Source organism: Rhipicephalus microplus, chromosome 2 (genome assembly GCF_043290135.1).
Source record: "Rhipicephalus microplus isolate Deutch F79 chromosome 2, USDA_Rmic, whole genome shotgun sequence".
NCBI classification, from domain to species: domain Eukaryota; kingdom Metazoa; phylum Arthropoda; class Arachnida; order Ixodida; family Ixodidae; genus Rhipicephalus; species Rhipicephalus microplus.
The window spans coordinates 278,069,728-278,089,734 of record NC_134701.1 but is presented as its reverse complement, the minus strand read 5'-3'; the positions used below and the strand labels follow the sequence as shown (position 1 = coordinate 278,089,734).

General features: G+C 44.2%; 3 protein-coding genes across 3 annotated transcripts in view; 1 reads left to right on the top strand and 2 right to left on the bottom strand.

Annotated features, from left to right (window-relative positions):
* The window catches only part of LOC119179376 (hsc70-interacting protein), a 33,867-nt gene extending 17,800 nt beyond the window's left edge, over window positions 1-16,067 (bottom strand). The window contains exons 1-9 of the mRNA XM_075882082.1: window positions 16,002-16,067; window positions 14,970-15,116; window positions 14,437-14,500; window positions 10,709-10,787; window positions 8,258-8,328; window positions 7,045-7,111; window positions 6,562-6,646; window positions 5,510-5,620; window positions 4,629-4,731 (exon numbers count right to left, since the gene is read on the bottom strand). Of these exons, the coding sequence (XP_075738197.1) occupies window positions 4,629-4,731; window positions 5,510-5,620; window positions 6,562-6,646; window positions 7,045-7,111; window positions 8,258-8,328; window positions 10,709-10,787; window positions 14,437-14,500; window positions 14,970-15,088 (699 nt within the window). The 5' untranslated portion in view covers window positions 15,089-15,116; window positions 16,002-16,067. The remainder of the gene's footprint in view (window positions 1-4,628; window positions 4,732-5,509; window positions 5,621-6,561; window positions 6,647-7,044; window positions 7,112-8,257; window positions 8,329-10,708; window positions 10,788-14,436; window positions 14,501-14,969; window positions 15,117-16,001) is intronic.
* A 607-nt stretch (window positions 16,068-16,674) lies between these two features.
* LOC119160093 (uncharacterized) lies at window positions 16,675-17,510 on the bottom strand. Its single transcript, XM_037412823.2, has 2 exons — window positions 17,220-17,510; window positions 16,675-17,079 (listed from the first exon to the last, which is right to left on the bottom strand). Exons 1-2 carry the CDS (start codon window positions 17,298-17,300, stop codon window positions 16,801-16,803), a joined length of 360 nt encoding a protein of 119 aa, XP_037268720.2. The 5' UTR covers window positions 17,301-17,510; the 3' UTR covers window positions 16,675-16,800.
* A 78-nt stretch (window positions 17,511-17,588) lies between these two features.
* Window positions 17,589-19,358, top strand: LOC119179366 (uncharacterized). Its single transcript, XM_037430436.2, has 2 exons — window positions 17,589-17,742; window positions 18,121-19,358. The coding sequence occupies exons 1-2, from the start codon at window positions 17,678-17,680 to the stop codon at window positions 19,196-19,198; spliced, it is 1,143 nt and encodes a 380-aa protein (XP_037286333.2). The 5' UTR covers window positions 17,589-17,677; the 3' UTR covers window positions 19,199-19,358.
* The last annotated feature ends 649 nt before the right edge of the window (window positions 19,359-20,007 follow it).

Here is a 20,007-nt window from a genome sequence, read left to right as displayed (position 1 = left end):
GTACGTCTTCCTAGGACACACGTGAACAGACGAGACCAGCGCAGCTGGCTGCCGCGAAAGCGCGGGTCAAAGCTTTGGCTTTGCTCGCTACTAAATTCTTTGGACAGGAACGCCAAAACGCTTCTAGCCTTTTCTTTTTTTCTTAAGTCTTTACTGCCTTTGATTTACCACTGCGTTAGCCACGTGCCCTCGGAGCTCGTAGATTACTATCGCGTCACTGAGACCGCAGTTACAGGAAACTGTAGTTCATTTTCAATCCACATGCGTTGGCTGCACAAGTGCCTTCAAAACTAAGTCATTTTATTATCCTATCTATGATCGCATCTGCCGTGGCATTGTCTACAAGTTTGGGGAAAGCAGCATTGCTTTGACTTGATACTTGAGCGTTGGATGCGCGCACACTTTCGGAGTTCTGTCAGTAACGTCGTCGCCATAGATGATCGTGTCAAGAACGACCGTGGTTTCGTCCACAGCAGTTGTGGCAACAACCACACGCACTCTAGAAGACAGTGTGTGCGCTGGTCGCACGCGTACTTCTGAAGCTTCGAGCACGCTGCATATCGATCAGCCTTCATTCAACGGTTTCACTACAACTAAAGGTCATATCACACACCGCAATTAGGAAAAGTGTTCGGAATATTCGAATTTTGGTTCCATGGACACAGTGAAACTTGGTTGAGGAATTTCACGAATTCGTATCTGCCACCAATGATACTCTACTGTACGTTTTTAGATAAATGCCTACTAAATTCGTTGATAATAAAATGCGGCGGCTTCGCAAGAAGCCTGGAGCGGACTGACCTGCAGTTTTGTCAATGCGGCCAGATCACGCACAGAAATTTCTATTTCTGGGGGCTTTTCATGACAACCGGACAAACAGAAAAAACAGTCTAATTCCAGGAGTCTCCCGGACAATCTGGGAGACTTGGCAGGTGTGCGTTTATATGTTACGTGCCCCCCCTTTTTTTTCCCCACATACAGTCGACTCCTCTTAAAAGGAACTCGAAGGAGATCCATAAAACTGTTCCATTTATCAGAAGTTTTATTTAAGCACAGTAAACTTATTTAGTGAACCAAGACCTTTATTCAAATAGCCCAAACCTCACCTTACTCATGAGGATGAGTAGGAGAAAAAAAAAAATGGAGAGTGGTTTGTTTGGCAAGCTTGAGTTGTTTTTTCACGAGGTACGTACCCATGCCTGACAAAATAGCTAGAAATTTTGGACAAGCGTCATGCTCAAAATAGCACTGCAAAAGTTCAACAGCCTCTTTAGCAGATCAGTCTGGTGGCACCACTGCACTGGCAGTATTGTCATCACATTCATTGCTGGCAGGTTTATCATCATCTTGCACTTCGGCAATCATTTTTCAACAGTCTCTTCACGACAGGTACGAACATTTTCATCAATTAATTCGTAGTCCTGCAGCGTGAAAGGGGCACATGGCACGACCTGACTGAATACTGTCTTAATGTCGGCATCAGCAGGGCTTTCTTTATCAGGTATTGCTTTCTGGCGCTTAAAAGCCAGCATAGTGAAAGCATCTGCGTATTGTTGTTGCCTTCATTTGCTCGCAGGCACAAGCCAAAATGTGGATGGCTGCCGATAAATCTATGCTGTAACATTTCCCGCTGCCTGCTCTCAGCAGCATTTGATGGAGCAATTGTCTGTGGTAATGAATTTTAATGTTCTAAATAGCCCTTCGATCCATTGGCTGGATCACTGCCGTTGCATTGGCTGGCAAGAACTCCAGAGTGATGGCTTGGAGTCCTTGAACCTGACGGTGGGCTGGGCAATTATCCAAGATGAAGACAACCTTCCAGCCTTGCCTAGTAAATCTTGCGTCTGCCTCCTGTAGCCAGTTTTCGAAAATGGCCATAGTCATCCACCCTCTTCCGTTCGCATGGTATGCAACGGGAAGGTGTCGAACGCCTTTGAAACAATGTGGGTGCCTTGATTTTCCCATCACCAAAAGCTTCAATTTCTCATCTACTGCCATGTTTGCACCCATCAGCACAGTGATGCGATCTTTACTGTGTTTTCCTCCACTACAGGCTTCACCTTTGAACATGAGAGTCTTTGATTGAAGTGCCTTATGAAAAAGACCCATCTCGTCGACAGTGAAGACGTCTCGTGACTCAAAGTTCACCAAAATTTCGTTAAGCCGCCCCTGTTGCCAGTCGGTGCAAATGTGCCTGTTGACTGCACCACTCTCACCTGAGATTGCTTTGAAGACTAGGCCATGGCGTGTTTTGAAGTGGCGGAGCCATATGTCGCTTAGGATAAAGTTCTTAACACCCATTTACACGGCGATCTCTTGAGCTTTCTGCTCGAGAATTGGTCCGCTTATGGGCGAATTGGAACTCCGTGCACGCTTGAACCACAGAAAAAGAACTTTTTCTAGTTGTTCATAAGGCGTCGTCCGCATTCGCATCCGTTTAGATGTAAAGGTCCCGTTCTTTCTAGATCCGCAACAGCGTCGATTTCGGGATGTATTTTTTCGCCACCTCCATCCTGGGAAGGCCGCTTCGATCAAGCTCCTGAAGAATATGAAGCTTTTTTTTTTTTTTTTTCAAGCAAGAGTGCATGGTACCGCCGCTTCCTTTCCATTGGGCTGAAATAACACCGTGATCCACCGCACTTAGCCGCACAAATAGGCCAAACGCACAATTGACTCACCGGCTCCGCTCCCACAGACACAAGCGAGAATGGCTACTGGATTGTTTGTCTCAATCTCGAGATGTTGCCATGGTTGTGAGACCACCTTTGACATGAGCGAGTCTATTCTGTGTTTAGAGTTTGTGCCGTTTAACCTCAGGTGACCAATAAGCACTGTTTCGATTAACGAACAAATTTTACTGCACAACACATAGAAATCTATCTATATGAGCCCGTTTAGTTCCGTTATTGAGGCCTTTTCATTTAAGCAAGTTTTTTTTCTTGGGAGTCCACTGTATTACTTACTGACCTCGATTCACGCAATTCATCGTGGCCATCCCAATTTTTAACACTAGCCACACTTTCCCAGTTCCCCTCATTTCCACCTTTGTTTGGATCAGAGAAGAGGGTACAAAGCATATGCGCACTAGCACTACAGAAATCAGTTCCAGCCGTGAGGACGACACATTCACTTGCGGAGCGTCTCCTCGAGCATACACTCCTTCTTTATAGATTTTATCGTCACAAGCTTCCGCCTTCCCTTTCCTACCATACCACAATGTCACTTCCCATCAGCTGCTGCTAGCTGTGTAACTAGGCAACGTCAGTGCCATAGTAAGAAATTGCTGGACAGGGCGTGCCCCTGACCGTGATATTGGCACAGGCTGGCTGGTGCTGTCGAGTTGGATTTTATTGAAATAGTACAGTACTGAAGTGACTACATTCCACATAGAAGCCTCAGAAAGTAAGTAAACAAGCAGCAAAGGGTTACATTAGCTCACGTGATTGCTTTATTATCCAAAAAAGAAAGATCAGGCACTTCGCACAATAGAGCAATACAGAGTCCCCAGATGGTCTGTGCTGCACAGGAAAATACAAAGGCACTGGTATGTGAACTAGAATGTGTTTGTCTTCTTCCTTGCAGCAGGTGGAATAAGTGTGTTGGTAGAGGCAAACGCAATTAGTATATAAAAAAAAAACGGCTGCAGAATGTTATGCTCAATACAAAATAAGCAGATTCTCCAGAAATGTTACTTGACAATGAATCCTCTAATGCAAACTGTACAGTGAAACCTCTTAACAAAGTTGCCTCCGACAGAAAAGTATTTTCATTAGAGCACCATACAAACAATGGTCAGTGTAAAAAAAAAGTGAAAAAATAATGCGATTCATCATCATTATCATCATCAGCCTGACTATGCTCACTGCAGGCCATGTTCCGCCGGTCAAATCGATCCTGTGCTTGCTGCTGCAACTTTGTACCCTCAAACTTTTTGATCTCATCTGCCCACCCAACATTATGTCTCCCTCTCACCGACTTGCCTTCTCTGGGAATCCAGTCAGCTACCCTAAATGACTAGCGGTTATCCTGCTTACATGCTACATGCCCGGCCCATGTCCATTTCTTCTTCTTGATTTCAACAATGATATCCTCAACCACGGTTTCTTCTCTGACCCACTCTGCTCTCTTCTCGTCTCTTAAGGTTGCGCGTATCATTTTCCTTTCCATCGCTCTCTGCGTCGTCCTCAATTTAAGGTAAACCCTCTTTGTAAGCCTCCAGGTTTTTGCTCTGTAGGCAAGTACCGGCAAGATGCAGCTGCTCTATACTTTCCTCGTGAGCAATAGTGACAATCTACCAGTGATGATTTGAGAATGTTTGCCAAATGTGCTCCAACCAATTCTCATTTTTCTAGCTAGTTCACTCTCATGGTTCGGCTACGCGGTTACTACCTGTCCTAAGTAGACAGTCTTTTACAACTTCCAGCGTCTGACAATCTGCTCCCTTCCTGTCTCTTACTGCTACACCTATCATTTTCCTTTCCACTGCTTGACGAATTCTACTGATCTTAAACGACGAGTTCTACTGGATCTTAAATGCACCCATCGGAAAATTTGGACAATTGAAAGAGCCTCACAGGGTGAAAAGTAGCTGTAGTAACTAGGAAAGTGAAACAAGCTGCAAAGCTCACGTTTGGTGCGACTTCCTTCAGCCACTCGTTAGCCTCATCAGTGTAATCCAGCCTGCAGGCTGTGGCCAAATCTTTTGCAGCTTCTTCCCAGTGACCCAACAGCCTGCAAGTAAAGCAACAATTCTGGTTTACGCAAATTACTGCCACCAATTTCACAGGAAGCAAAAAAAGTTGAGTTACACTCCATGAAGCCTACAGATAACAAATCCACGGAGAGCACAGAAAGCATCATTTGTAGTTTTTATATTGAAGTGTTGTTACCTCTCAATGCCTGAATTATGAAACTGCCAAACAAAATAACCATTGCTTTCATTTTCTGCCTTTAAATAGCAGCCTTGATTTTCTTATGCAGTTAAATTATCTAAAATGCAACTTTAATGCATACATTTAGGTATGTGGTGAATTCTTGATATGCCACAAAAATGAGGACCTTTCAACAAAAATGTACTTCAGAACAACGTAACATGTTGTGTGCCACCTCTTGGGTGCGTACACACCAAATAAACAAAATTATTTATTATAGAACATACATCACCAAAAGAGAGAGATCGAAGTGAGAGCTGTAGCACGTGCTTTGCACTCTCCACCACCAGCTATAATACAATCGGGTTTGGCATAGAATACCTTGCCCGAGACGGCGCTTAATTTTCTGTGCTGAAAGCTACTTTTCCGGGAGTGCTTCACAGCTGGCATTAAAGGTCGCACTCATTTCATGACTAGCTTGCTCAAAGCTTTTCTATATGTCACCAATTCGTGACACTCGGCTGTATTAGGTTAACACCAAGTAACACCTAACCGAAAAATACACAGGCAACCCAAAGTGAAGTTCTATAATAAACCATAACGTCATCACGGGAATTCAGAGTGCATGAAACACTAACCTGTGTGCTCTGCCCCGAATCTTGTAGCCCAGAGCTTGGTCAGGATTCAACTCCAAGGCTTTGTTGGCATCTCGAATGGCTGCATTTGGCTTCTCCATTTTCAATAACACGCTTAAAAAAAAAGAAACACACCCGCAGGTATCACAACTGAAACACTACATTTTTGGCGTTTGGTTCTTCACTTGTTCTTTCTCATAGCATTACTGCTCCTTCACCATCATTACACTGTGACAATACGAGAGATTAAAATGAAGCCCTAAGCTACTTAATACGCATCTGCCACCACTAAATACAAAATGAGTTCTGCTGATTTACCATCATTACACTGTGACAATACGAGAGATTAAAATGAAGCCCTAAGCTACTTAATACGCATCTGCCACCACTAAATACATAATGAGTTCTGCTGATTTATGTGCCAGAACCACAATATGATTATGAGGCACACCATAGTCAAGGGTTCCAGAGTGATTCCACTTGCTGGGGTTTCTTTAACGAGCCACTGTATCTAAGTACACAGGTGTTTGCGTATTTCATACCTGCCAACATGTGGCCGTTGCGGATGGAGGCCAAACTCACATCACCAAGCAGAGCTATCCAAGTCGGTGCTACCACTGCTTCAGAAAATGTGAAAACAGTGGAGCAATGTAACCTTAGAGCATTTTACCCACACAGAGAAAGGTCTGCATTTTAAGGCAAGTATGTGAGTACACGCAAATAGATGGGCTATTCTCAATTTGAATTGGCAAACAACCAGCCTAAGATGACAATAATAATAATAATATCTGGAGCTTACACGCCAAAACCACGTTATAATGAAGACACATGCCTTCTCTGAAAATTTCGACCATCTCGAGTTCTTTTCCATGCACTGATAACGCACAATGCACGGGCCTATACCACTTTGCCGGCACTGAAATGCTTGTACCACGACAAGAATTAACCAGACCGAAAGCGCAACTTTTCTGAGAGAAAAAAAAAACCAGTAACGCAAATGGCTGAACACTCAAAATAATTCTCCTCTAAAACGATACAAAAATGAAATTTCTCACTTTGCTCGTTTGGCAAACAGAATAGCACTTGATGGATTCAGTTCAATGGCTTCGGTCCACAGCTTCAATGACTCTTCAAGTTTGCCTGCAGAAAAAAAGAAAGGAAAGGGAAGGCCAAGCTTACAATCATTCATGGACCAATATTAATCCATTTCCGTGGCAGGAAGAGATTTCCACATTTCACTCAAATCACGGCATAAATGCAATATTATCACCACTGAGCAACAAAAATATCGGAAAAACTAAGGCAAGGTTCACGTTAATGCTGGCCAAACACATTGCCTTATCTGGTCACCTTCTGAAACACGAACACCATCTCTATTGCAGTTAAACAGTTGGCTATGATTAAACAGGGCCCCAGAAAAAGGCCAGGAGAAGTTCCGACAGAGAATGAAAAAAAAGTAAGGATGAAAATTATAAGAAAGTAATGTGTCTAAGCCGTTCTATACCAACAATATTACCAAACATAAAGTCAAGCCCTACCTTCACTTTGAGCTTCCATAGCCTGTCCCCTCTTTTCAGAACTCTGTTCCATTTGCTCTTCTGTAACCTGGAGAGAGAGAGAGAAAATGAAAGGTCTGATTTCAATTACAACCAATCCATACAACATCCCGCAAAGCATTACAAGCTTCCTATTGATATCTGTTAATACCTACAGCCAGGGGTAGCACGAGGATTACCTTAAAGGGCCAGTCAACAGGCTCCGGAACGCGCAGGAAAAGGTCGCGCATCTTTCGTACTCCTGACCAACCTCCTTCCACACGCAGTGTCGTCAACTCGGCGATCGGCAATGTTCACTACATTATTCTTTATTGGTTACTGGTTATTGGATATTATTGGATACCTGGTATTATTGGATACCATTATTGGATACCTGGTTCTTTATTGATACCAATCGACGAGCTGCGTGCTACAGCACGTCGCCGATCGCCGAGTTGACGTCACTGCGCGATGAAGGAGGTTGGTCACGCGCAGGAAAAATGCGTGAGCTTATCCTTCGCGTTTTGGAGCCTGTTGACAGGCCCTTTAATAGAAGGGAGGAGGGGGCACTCTGAAGTTAAAAGCTGTGCTTTGCATATGTCTTCTCTTTTTTTGGGGAGTGGGAGCGGGCAGAGGGAGGCTGGAGAAAATTTTAGAAAGCAGCTGCCCCCCCACCCCCAAGTGCTTACCCTGCCTACAGCACACTCCAAATAATAAACTTCTACATAAATATGAGAAATGTCACAGAGGAATGCTCCGTGAATTTCGACCATGGCGGGGTCCTATGTACCTATATACGAGCAAATAAACTTTTAGCATTTTGTCTCCATCACACTGTGGCCATCACACTATGGTCACCACAGGCAGGATTCGATCATGCGACCTTCTGGTCCCCTACACTACACTACAACTTAAAAAAGGCAACAATGCCTTAATATAATGGCAACCATGAGATCCATAAAATGCACTTGTGAAAAAAAAAGAAGGTTCTCATTACAGAAATAGGAATAATGTTCTTCAATGCTGAAATAGAAATGCATCTGAGTAATAAAGTGATGCAGTAACGACAAACTTAACCAATGTCATAAGGACCGTCCGATGTTTGAGCCAGAAATGTTAATAACAAGTCATGCCGATTTTTTCGCAGTCCTTCACACCAAGACAAAAATGTGTTCAACAAAATAATTAGCTCGACTTGAAACTGTAATGTACTCACCTCAACACTGCTGTCCCCCATAGGCAATGGATCATCATGGTCAGGCTCCACAACTCCACTGTTGTCCAACTCTAAATGAAATTAGTGGTCGAAATGAAACCATGAACAAATGGCACTTTGCATACTTGTCCTTTTACTTTGTTACACCGAACACTTGGCTATGCTGTCTATTAATGTGAGCGACAACATCCCGCGGTGGGCTTTTGTAGGAAACGGAGCTCTGAAATGTGCAGCTTAACAGACTTTTTCTCACCTGCCAATGTGCTTCCCTGCACTGCGCATTCACCCTACTAATGGCAGCCCGTGTTGTGCTACACTTAGAAAGGAGATCGTAGTAGCACTACAAGCGCTGGTGTATATTCAGTTAATATCAACACAGCTGTGGCTGCCCTGCTCACGTCATAGCACAAGCAAACTATGCTAGAACACGCTGTTAGCAGAAGCGACAAACCACCATTAGATGAGCAAACTGCATCGCAGAAAAGCTAGCTTTACAATGATAGAAAGGGTCTGTATTATACAAGAAGCATACCAAGGTAGATCCGTGAACAGGAGTTGAAATATTTTAGCACCACAAAAGCATTATTGCAGCAAGAGTTCTGGGAATAAAAAAAAATTAAGTTAACCTTCAGTTAAGTTGTAAAATAAATAAAAAAAGTCGCAGTTTCGCCGCAAAGGCAAAACAAAGAATACAATAGCAACAAACTGAAATATCACACAAAGAAGGGCAAGCAGATCAATACGGGTTACACACTGCTAAAAAAGAACGAACACACAAAAAGAACAGAAGCAGGACGTCCAAAAGCTAAGAATATTCCCTGCTCAACACTCAACGTGCTACTCAAACTCAAAGGATGCATGAATTGTACACGCACAGGCATATAGAGGACGACCGCGAACTAAATCGCATCAGCGTTGTTACTTCACTGTGTTTGCACAGCGCATTCTTTTCGCCAACAGGGACTCACTCGGCAGCGGGAGAAGCGACCTGCGTGTGCTTTGCAACTACAATGCAATTCTGGGTAGCCTGGTGTGCGCAAATGCAGACGAACGACAACAGAAAAGCATAGACAGGGACAAGCGCGAACCAAACATCTTATAGCAGGCCGCGCAAAAAATCACGCTCAATATCAAGTAATAATATTGACGTATCACTAACACAAAAGGCTTCCATCAGTTCACTGTCTGTGGTATCAGCACTTCGACCCAAAATCTTAATCTCTGAGAAAACCTGTCAGCCCATGCAAGCCTTGCAATGCGCGGCCAAATGCACGATCCCGTTATTTCTAAGTGAAAGTTCATGTTACCTTGCATAGTTGTTCACGCAATGACCCTTATGACCTACATAACATTTCCCACAAGACATTCATCGTTCGTCTGCATTTGCACATGCCACGTTACCCAGAATTATGAACCAACTCACCCAACTACAAGTTTTACTGTGCAACGCAATCGCTCCAGTGAAAACCCTGGATGTACAAACCTCCCTTTCACTAAATAAGCGCGTGCACGACCCCGCACATGTTCATAGGAGCAGGGCGCCAAGCTTGCCATCTCGCTGGTAATGCTGAGAACATGCCAATATTCCCCTCGAGATCGGCATACCATCAGCAGTAAATGGTGTATATAAATAGCTAAATGTACGTAATATGTGAAGACTACAGTCGGATACAACTTCAGAAGTCGGGAGAGGACCCGGCCAAACAATCGAAGTGCGGCAGCCGATCCACTTAACGACTACAGAAATAGTCTTGCTCTTGCTCTCGGCAATGCTCTCTGCAGGCAGGGTCAACAACCGTCTGGCTCGTGACATCAGTTTGGAGTACATGCCCATTGGTGCAGGCTTGTGTGCATCTGCCTTTGGGGAGAAAATGCGACCGACTTCTAAAGTTGTAAACGACTATATATTAAAGCACGAGTGCTTTTGTGGCACAATGCTTAATGCCACGTGCTGCAGAGTGACAGGTCGCTCGCTCGATTCCATGCGTCGGAAAATATAGGTGACATGACTGTGACAAGAAAAAGCAGTCGACAGTGTCTATATAACTTCTATCGCAATAAAATGGCTCTGTTAACTCTTTCACTGCCAATCCCCACAAAACTCGGGCTACAACAACATGCACAAGCCTCGCCAATACCAAGTACACTCGTTTTGCCTTTTTAAATCCCTCCGGGCCACTCGTTATGTAACTCTCGTAAAAAAAAATACATTCTTCTTTTGTTGTCTATAGAGAGAACATATGACATAAATACAACTTGTGGCGAAATTTATGAGAACAAGTGTAGCAAATGCTTCCTCATCAACACATTGCATGGACATAGGCCTGTATTGAAACCATGTTTTAGTTCACTGCACATAACATGCACTGCAAATGCAAGTTGTCAAGTTAGATCACACTCTCTCGACTTCAATATTCGGGTCAACTGCTCAAAATAGCTCAGTTCTCTCACCAACTTCACTCTCTTCGCTTTCTGGAGTAACAGGTTCTGGTTCTGCCTCGGGGGTTGGTTCCTCCATGTTGACTTCTTCCTACAATGTCAACACAAATCTTCATTGAGACATTCATCATTTATCGAAGCAAGAAAGTCCTGCCGGAAGCACTAAACTTTTTCATGCGGAACTAAAATGCCCGTGCCAACCTGAACAAAAATGCATGCGCTGTCTTGCAATGTCGCGTGATAAAGCCCTAATGTTTCCTGGATTGCACGTGTTTTGGTGATCAAGGGGGTGAGCACACAAGCTGCTGTTTCATACGTGCAACCAAAGAGTCAATTGTGCCCCCCCACTCTCATATCCAATGTTGGTCATATTATCGGCCATGTTGGTTTTTCATTTGCTCTCGCCTTGACAAGGAGCTTGTTTGTGTCGTGCAGCCGTGGCAAATTGTACAAAACAACTGCACTTATATTCCTGGAGCAGGTTTTTAGTGATAGGAATTATTTTCAAGGATACAGGCACGCATGTGCAAGATTTTGACAGATTTTCATTTCTCCCAAGATCACGGCTCATGAGGGGTAAGGTCATCGGCAACATTTTAAAGTATATATTTTCGTCAGAGGAGAAATTTAAGGGCTCATTTGTCTTCTTTAATGAGAACTGACTGACAATAACACACAAACACATCCCCTATACACATCTACATTACAAGAAAAGTATAGGGTATGTCACTTGTAGTAACTGTAATTTAAATGTATATTAGGGATGTATATGTGTATCCCCTACACTTTCCTAGGCATTATTGTATGTTAGTTCTCGTTCATATTATATTTTCATTATGTGACCAGGGGCAGCTAAAATAGCATTAAGTTCACCTAATGTCATCCGTTGTAAATCACAAATTTGCCGAGCATAATTTATGTCACACACTGTATTGATGTCATCCACACAGTATGACAGGATGCGCCAGAACAAAGCAAGAGAAAAATTGGGAGCACAAATAATGCCCAGTTGTGAGCTACTAAGGATGGTTCAGCAGAAACGGAGAGGAAAGTCAAAACTTGTCTGGTGTTCTGGCAATACTGAAATAAAAAGACTACTGGTACCAAAGGGGGAAGCAGCCAAGAACCAATGTGTATTACTTAAATCAATTCAAATGTTACATGCCTCATATCGAGCCATTAAATGGCCCATATTGTGTTAATAGTAAAAAAGCTGGATGCCAATAACATGGGTGGGCTCGATACTACTACAGTTAAATAAAAAAAATAACTTGAGGCATTCTGGCAGAGCATTTGCTCTGCATGTTTCGACACATGCAGTACTGTGATCAAATGAGCTCAAGTTGGGCAAAATCGTCCCTGAATACAAATATGGTGACCGTTCAAGAGCCTTCAAGTTACAGACCAATATCTGTGTTAAAATGGACTCAGAACTCATTGTAACGAAGCTGCATTTGATCTGAAAATAAGTTTTGGTAATGGCCAAATAAGTTAACAATGCCTCAAACAACAGCAATATTTCCGCCATACTTTTCCTGGATATCAGAGTAAATATTTCGATTCTGTCAACCACAACATCGCATTAAGTAAGATTCATGACTATGGCTTTCGAGGCAAAATTCACCAGCTCCTTAATTGCTAGCTATCCGAGCGATAGCAATGGGTATTGATAGATAGGGTCATGTCCTCTACTCAATCAATAGTCTCTGGGGTACAACAAGGCTCAGTTATTGGACCCACTCTTTTTTCACTGTATGTTGACGATTTCCCCTCCATTCTACTATACTTAGAAACTTTAATGTAAGCCGACGATATGGCACTAATCTTTATTGGTGACAGCTGAAGCGATATTGAAGGTGTGGTGGACTCATGGTCGCATAGCAGCAGCCAGGAACCCTTTCCCACCTTTCGATGAAATCTTATCGTGTTGTGTGCGAGAAAGAGAAGCAGTGTGAGGATGCACGACCGAGCCACAGCGGCAGCACAATCCAAGGAATAAAGTTAGTTGTTGCTTGTCCTTCAAGGACACACTACTCGCTTTGTGCGATGAGCTGCGCTCGTGTCCCACACAACAAAGGTAAAATTAACAAACAGTTTTACCAAGTGTACATTTATGGTATAAACGAAACCACCTAAATATCAACCCAGATAGAACTAAATACATGTTCTTTAACTCTAGGAAGAAGCAGCTTGATTTTGCAAGGTTCGACTTGGTTCCAGATACTGCTATGCAATGGTGAGTAGCCTTGTTTAAGTACATAGGGGTCATGCTTGACCCTAATGTGAATTAGAAATTGCATATAAAAAAGACATGCTAGAAACTGGCACATGGGTGTCACAAGCAACTAAAAACCCGTGAATGTTTCAGTGCAATGATTCCGCACATCCTGTGTTTCCCATTCGTGTGGAGACACTTGAGCTACTGCATAGCTATGTAATCCAGTCACCCAAACCTCTAACTATCAATTGTGAGTGGCCATATTTTCTGTGTATCATCACTGTAAGACTGAATTATGCTTGAAAAAGGATGAGGGCCTGTGAATGCCCACTTACCCCATGCCCACACAATTTTTTGAAACTTCGTTTGATCATGTGGCGTTGACACACAGAAAGGTCACTGTTGAACACGATAGAGATTTGTGTGACTGTACATATAAAACCCACATGAAATGTATTAGCCGCTTACAAAAGAGGGCAATTAAAATTAAACAGGGCAGATAAAGCAAAACAACTGTTTCAACTAGTGCATATACTACCGCATGACTCGGTTCATGTTTCAAGTTTCATTCAACAACGTCAGTTTACAGAAAAGTGCGTACAGGATTGGTAATACACACAAAGAGCCCCAAAGTTGGAAACTTTCAGGGGGGCCCTTATACATGATGTTAACGGGAGAAGAAACAAAATGTGTCCATTGTTGCTGATATAGTGCATAGAATAATAAAACATAATGACCCATTACGTTACCCATGCACTGAACATGAGCTGCAGAAAACAACTGGCTTAATTTAACAGTTGCCAGAAATACCTACCGCCATAGGCTCACAGAATTTTAAGGCGCTCTCATTTGGAGTGCCATACCGGCTGTGAATAATTTTTCTACTGCCATGAAGCACTTAATGTACAGTTTGCCTGCTGTTACTCTCTGCATAATTGAATTTTTTTAAGTATCTATATCCAACTTCTTGTCATTTGTCATTGTTAAATGTTCTTTTACACGTATGTTGGCGTGTCACACAATACACTCTTATCTTGATGTCCCGGTGCATGTGCCCTTCCCTGGTGGAAATGTCGCGGAACACCTCCTAGTCTCGGAAGCCTATGCTTTAGCAGTGCGTTTTCCCAGTGCCCACCAATGCGGCAGAGGCCAGCACGGGAAAATGGAAAGGGCAGATTGGTCCCTCTACTAGCCAGCTAGGCTATGGGACCAAGCAAATGTTAGCAAAGATGTTCGTTGCATGAATTTCACGGTTACAGCAAAATAAAAATTACTTATACCAGGTTTTACATTCCAGAGGTGCATTGTAAAGCACGAGGGATGCCATATTTTACCGTTTTTGGCAGCTTTAACCACGCTGGGCTTTTCAATACAAGTACACAGTCATTTTGCTGCGTCTAGGTTTTCTAGAACGGGGGCTCGGATGGCTGGAAACATAATCCACATCATCATTCAGCACTGCATTTTTTTTAAATCTTTTTTGATGCACAGGCACATAGGAGCATAATTAACAAAGACTAACCGTCTGCTTGGTCTTTGGTGGTGGACTCGGTGAACGAGGAGCAGGTGAAATTTTAGCCCCGAGGCTGCAAGCATGACAAAAAATAGAAAGAATTAGCTTGCACGACATGTTTACTTTAGCAAATCGCCTTTTTAATGAACTATGCAGGTCTACGTTTGATAGTTTGGAGAATGAGACATGAAATAATGCTCTTCGTTGAATCGATGCAGGCCAAACAGCACATCTTTAGCTCACAGGCTTCATCAAAGTACCCACCCTTTGCGTATTCTGTTCAACAGAGCACAATCATCTGCATGGCTGGAGGGGGGGGGGGGGGGCTTGATTAAAAGAAAACACACCTTACGAGCACTCATTTGCAATGCATGTGAACCCTTAAGTAGTGTACTTGACGCAACCAAGCGTCAGCGAGTTAGCACCCTCAACAGCATTTCCATTGTGGAAATATTCTGAAGAGAATGTAAGTGTTATGAATATATGGCTGTTTCAAATCACAGGACATGGCTACTAGAGGTAAGTGGATTAGTTGGCATTACCTTTCCAGGTACTGCTTGAAGAAGCTCAGCTCTGGCTTGTGCAAGATCTCGGGCTTCATTTTGCAGAAATCCACAAAGGCTTCCAGCTGACGCAGCTGCTCCCTTCCAAGGTACGACATCTTTGCACACCTCAATGAGCGCCCAGCACTAAAAAGAAAGTCCACATTTAATAGCATGTCGCCCACACCTCATTTGCAACCAGACGCAATAGGCAACAAGCCGTACTGTGCAAGAAGAAAGGCGACTTTCTACAAATTTTTAATGGCATCTGCGCACGTGTCTGCTAGCCGATCGCATTGGAAGATAACTAATCGACTTGATGCCGCCGTCGGTAACTCAAATAACAGTGAATGTATCGCCAATAATGCAGATCGGACAATTCGGTATCGCTACCAGACGGCATATATGTAGAAAAGCCCGGAGACATCGCACTCCCTTGATCTACAAAAAACGCGCACTAGCGTTGCATCGCACGTTCTTCGCAAAACGTTTGCATGGCCAATCCGTCGGCCAAGCTTTACTGAGACGGAACGTGTGGCTAGCATAAGCAGAAAAATAAATACTTCCGCTTTCTTTCTTTATTTATTTGCTTATTTCGAAAACACCAGAGAGAAGCGTTGAGCGTCCAGGTAACTAACGCGCAGTGTCATGGCAGGATAAGCCGCTGGTAATTTGCCTGGAAAGCTGTTTGCTTCAAGATTACAGAAACAAATAACAGCGCCTACCGATCCTTCAGTCGATGAAAACGTGCGCGCGATGTTTCTACAAACACGTACGAGACAGTGTCGACAAAGCCTATACCTGCCTAATAATACCACCTCGCAACGTAAACAAGGCTGTTTGCGCACCGAGACCTGCGCTCGTCGTAAGGCGCCCACGACCCGACCAGAAAAAAAAACACGCCGCTAAGATCTGTTGGAGGTTAGGTACACATTCACACAGTCACGGCATCTGTTAACGTTAATCACCGGTGAACTGGGCAAGGTTAAAATACAGAAGCAGCAGTCAAAAACCGAATACAAGCGTGCGTACCTCACGTGCAGCGAAGAAAATTCGAGACCAGCGTCTGATGTGAACGCCCTCTCATCACTCTCATGTCCAACTCGATGGCACCGAGGCTGGCCTGCAGAGAAATAAAACGAAGACAATTTTACAGCGAGATTTTATTTATTTCGCGTGATCCGTATTTACAGACATGCGGAGAATTTTTTTTTTATCGGAATCCGCCACTATTACCACGTTTTTTTTTTTTCATTTGGGGACCTTATTCACGCCCAGTAGCCGCCAGATACACGCACGCACACACAGACTAAGAAGAGCGCGAGTTTTGGTTTGCATGACGATAGTTATCGCGCGAGAATACAACGACGACAAAGATACAAGAAGGACACGACTTTGTCTTTTTGTCGTCGTTCTGTTCTCGCGCTATAACCATCGTCATGTCATACCAACTAGCCCAAGCTTTCACACTTTTGGTTTCCGTTACCAAAACTAGTATTGCTGTCACTGACCTCCCCTAGTATATATGATTCCTGTTTGTGTTCTCGGTCATGTGCAGCTTCTGTCATGACTTCGACATTCGTTTTAGCTACTATTACGGCAAAAATACTAAAGATACCCATGCCGAAGTATGGTACTAAAACGATTCTTTAACAGGTACAATGAAAAACTCCGATCAAATATGAAGATGACAGCGCAACATTGCTCAATGGAGTGTGTTTTATTCTGTTGTCGGAGGACGACCCGCGCTGCGCAGTTTGTGATTTTTTTTTAGGCAACTTCAAATTAGTCTAGTGGTTGCGCCGCTCAGGTTGCATGACGATAGGAAGTCTTAGAACTCCGGAGTCTTGGCGTCAACCTTCTCGCAAGACGGCGGCCGCGGTTCCGGAGTCCTCGCAGCTGGCTCCATATGCTCAGGCGACATTGTCTGCATGACTCTGACGTCGTCCGAGTCGAAGGGCGAAGCTTCAAACAGCGAAGCTCGGGACACATTCCGGCCCGTGATAGTTATGCTATTACGCGAGGGCACAGTCGGCGTGAGGCCACCTCTGGCGAAGATTGTCGTGGGATATGTGTGAATCCTGCTGGCCCGAAGTTGCAGGAGCTCCCGCTGTAAGCGCGAAATGTAAAAAAAAAACAGAAAAACGATTACCAAACAATACCCATATACGTTGTAACTTTGCTAGAGAGCCAACCTGTAAAAAATTGCTGCATGCACATTCATCATGCTGCACAGGAAAGAAGTCTTACTTGAAACGCATCGTCGTTGAAATTTGTCGGTGTTTGGGATAAAGACAGAAGCTGTTTCTTCGAATCAGCAGATTCTGTCATTGCTGCGCTATCAGCTGTGCGAAATGCAAAGGCGCGCGATTTGAGCACGTACCTGGCGCTTGCCTACCAGCTTTTACTTCGCCCTCAAAGCGTGGTACTCGTGACTGAATATTGAATTAAATCAGTGATTCGCTAGCAGTTAGCGTGAGTACATACATATTATCCTAGATATCATGTGCAGAGCTCAAACACTCGATATGCTTGCACAGAACATCATTTTCTTGTGCTTCGTTTTTTTATATCTCTTTTCAATATGTGGCGAATGTTTAGTGGCGCCCTCTAAGCTCGCGCACACTTTTTCTTTCTCTGGCGTCGTCAATGGCGTTGTGGCAACAACGAACGAATGTGGAGAAGCGCTTTGCAAAGCCTGCCTAGAGATGCCCGCTAATTGTTCGGCGTGCAAAAACCGATCCAATAATGGCACCAAAACGACCTTTCACAAGTGAGTGTTCTGCTAGTATTCGTCTATAAGGATAGGTTGTCGTGACGTGTAGTAGAGGTACTAGACTCGCTAGACCTGTCGACCTCTCCTTAGCTCAGAGGTGGTATTCATCATCTCAATTAAATCGTTGACTGTAGAATTTGGTGATATACGCGAGGGGTACGTTGAATGTAAATTCCTTATCGTAAGGACCTAAATTAACATCCTATGACGCGTTCGAAACTGTTCGAAGTTCCCATTCCGCACATCCCAAGGGAATGTGGGTAAATAGGTCCAGCCCCCAACCGGCTATCGTGATGCGTAGATTGATGAAAGTAGCAAACAGTGGCAGTAAAGCCCGTTGAACGGAGGCTTACGGCTTTGTTTCTGTCTGTGAAGGTTCCCAGCGAAAGACGAGGAGTGTCTCAAGAAATGGATCGAATTTGTGTCTAAAGCAAGGGGCAAAGGCCTTTGGAAGCCCACCGTAAACAGCAAGTTGTGCTCGATACATTTTGAGCCGAACTGTTTTCGTCACTTCAACGGACGAGTGTACCTCAACACTGGAGCTGTGCCTACTGTCGTCGAGATCCCTGAACATCTGCAGAAGGGCACGCGATGTGCAAGAGAAAGCGATGCTTCTTCATCAAGGGTTGTTTCACCTTCGCCAGAGAGGGAAGAAGTAGTATTCGTACCAGCCGTTGTGGAAGGGAGGGCATTTGACTATGAAGGCAATCTCTTGAACAGTGAGCCCGTTAAGGTCGCCAAGTTTCATCTTTCCCGCCTAGACGAGGAACAACTCCGCCAAGTTGTGGCTTCGCCGGCGCAGTTGACGACCGTTGGCCAGCGAATGAGTGTCGAAGCAAAGGAAGCGGACGGTAAACGGCCAATCATCGTCCGCATCACGTCTTCCGATCCGGAGAGCCGACCATCACGCATGAAGAGACTTCCAGAGAAGCTGCGCTCCGGGGACTTCGACAACAACCTCGGCGAAGAACCCCCGATGAAGGCGGCCCGACTTGAATCGAACCTGGACGAAAGCGCGGAGACGGAACGAATCAGCGACGATGGCGATCTTGGCGACGAGTCCGATGATGCCCTGGGTCTAGACGAGGAAGAGTACGAAGAATGTAGTGACGGTGAGTCTGCGGAGCCGCCCACAGCCTACAGGTCTCAGGCCATAAAAACCACTGCTTTGGACGAAAGCGCCACACCAGCGGCCGCGCCCAAATCTGCGCCAGGCGGACCCTCGGCTGGGACTGTCGTGGAGCTCTGCACACAGCTTGACGAACAGCGCATCAAAAACGAGGAGCTGACGAAGCAACTGGCTAAAGCCAAGGTGGAAATCGAAAACCAGAACAGAAACATTGAAGCTTTGCAAGATGTTATAAACAACCTTCGACAAAGAATTGTGGCCATGAGCAAGAAGTGCAGTGCAACTGCAGAACCAGTGGAAGTCAATGGAGAAGCGAAAGAGTGAACGAGGGAACTCTGCTTGTTATTGGCTTTTCATTTCTTTTGTTTTTGTTACTCTTTAGGACTGCCAAAAAATGGTGCAAGGGGAAGAAAGTTGCTGCAATTCAGTCATGTTTTTCCATGTTATTGTCTGCCCTCATTAAACTAATCAACACAGTCACTAATTCTGTTTATGTACTTTTGTGATGTAGATTCATAAGTGTTGAAGTTTTCCTGCAGCATTGCCGACTTTTGTCATCACAACATAAACTTAAATAATCTCTATGCAGTCAATCTGGTAATGCAGCTATGCTTCTATTGCTGCATTTTGCAAAGTCTTAAATATCATGCGTCCATGAAATTAAATTCATCCCATTAATATTTAAACTATTTTATTCAAGCAGGTTCTGTTGGTCCTCACTATTGCCCCGCCGCGGTGGTCTAGTGGCTAAGGTACTCGGCTGCTGACCCGCAGGTCGCGGGTTCAAATCCCGGCTGCGGCGGCTGCATTTCCGATGGAGGCGGAAAATGTCGGCCCGTGTGCTCAGATTTGGGTGCACGTTAAAGAACCCCAGGTGGTCGAAATTTCCGGAGCCCTCCACTACGGCGTCTCTCATAATCATATAGTGGTTTTGGGACGTTAAACCCCACATATCAATCAATGGTCCTCACTATTACATTATAATGTTGCTGGTTGGCTCATTAATAGAATTGAACCTCCCAAAGCACCTCGGGCTGCAAGAGATTCATAGTGGGCGACCCCAAATAGTTTCGTATAATGTCAACCATCTAGAATTCTTTAGCATGCTCTGATATAGTACATGGGGCTTTGTT

Excerpts from the sequence above, each read along its gene's own strand:
- LOC119160093 (XM_037412823.2), bottom strand. The coding sequence starts at position 17,300 with ATGACAGAATCTGCTGATTCGAAGAAACAGCTTCTGTCTTTATCCCAA. Across the intron at positions 17,080-17,219 it reads TCAACGACGATGCGTTTCAA|CGGGAGCTCCTGCAACTTCG; the intron begins GTAAGACTTCTT and ends TCGCGCTTACAG.
- LOC119179366 (XM_037430436.2), top strand. The coding sequence starts at position 17,678 with ATGCCCGCTAATTGTTCGGCGTGCAAAAACCGATCCAATAATGGCACC. Across the intron at positions 17,743-18,120 it reads ACCAAAACGACCTTTCACAA|GTTCCCAGCGAAAGACGAGG; the intron begins GTGAGTGTTCTG and ends CTGTCTGTGAAG.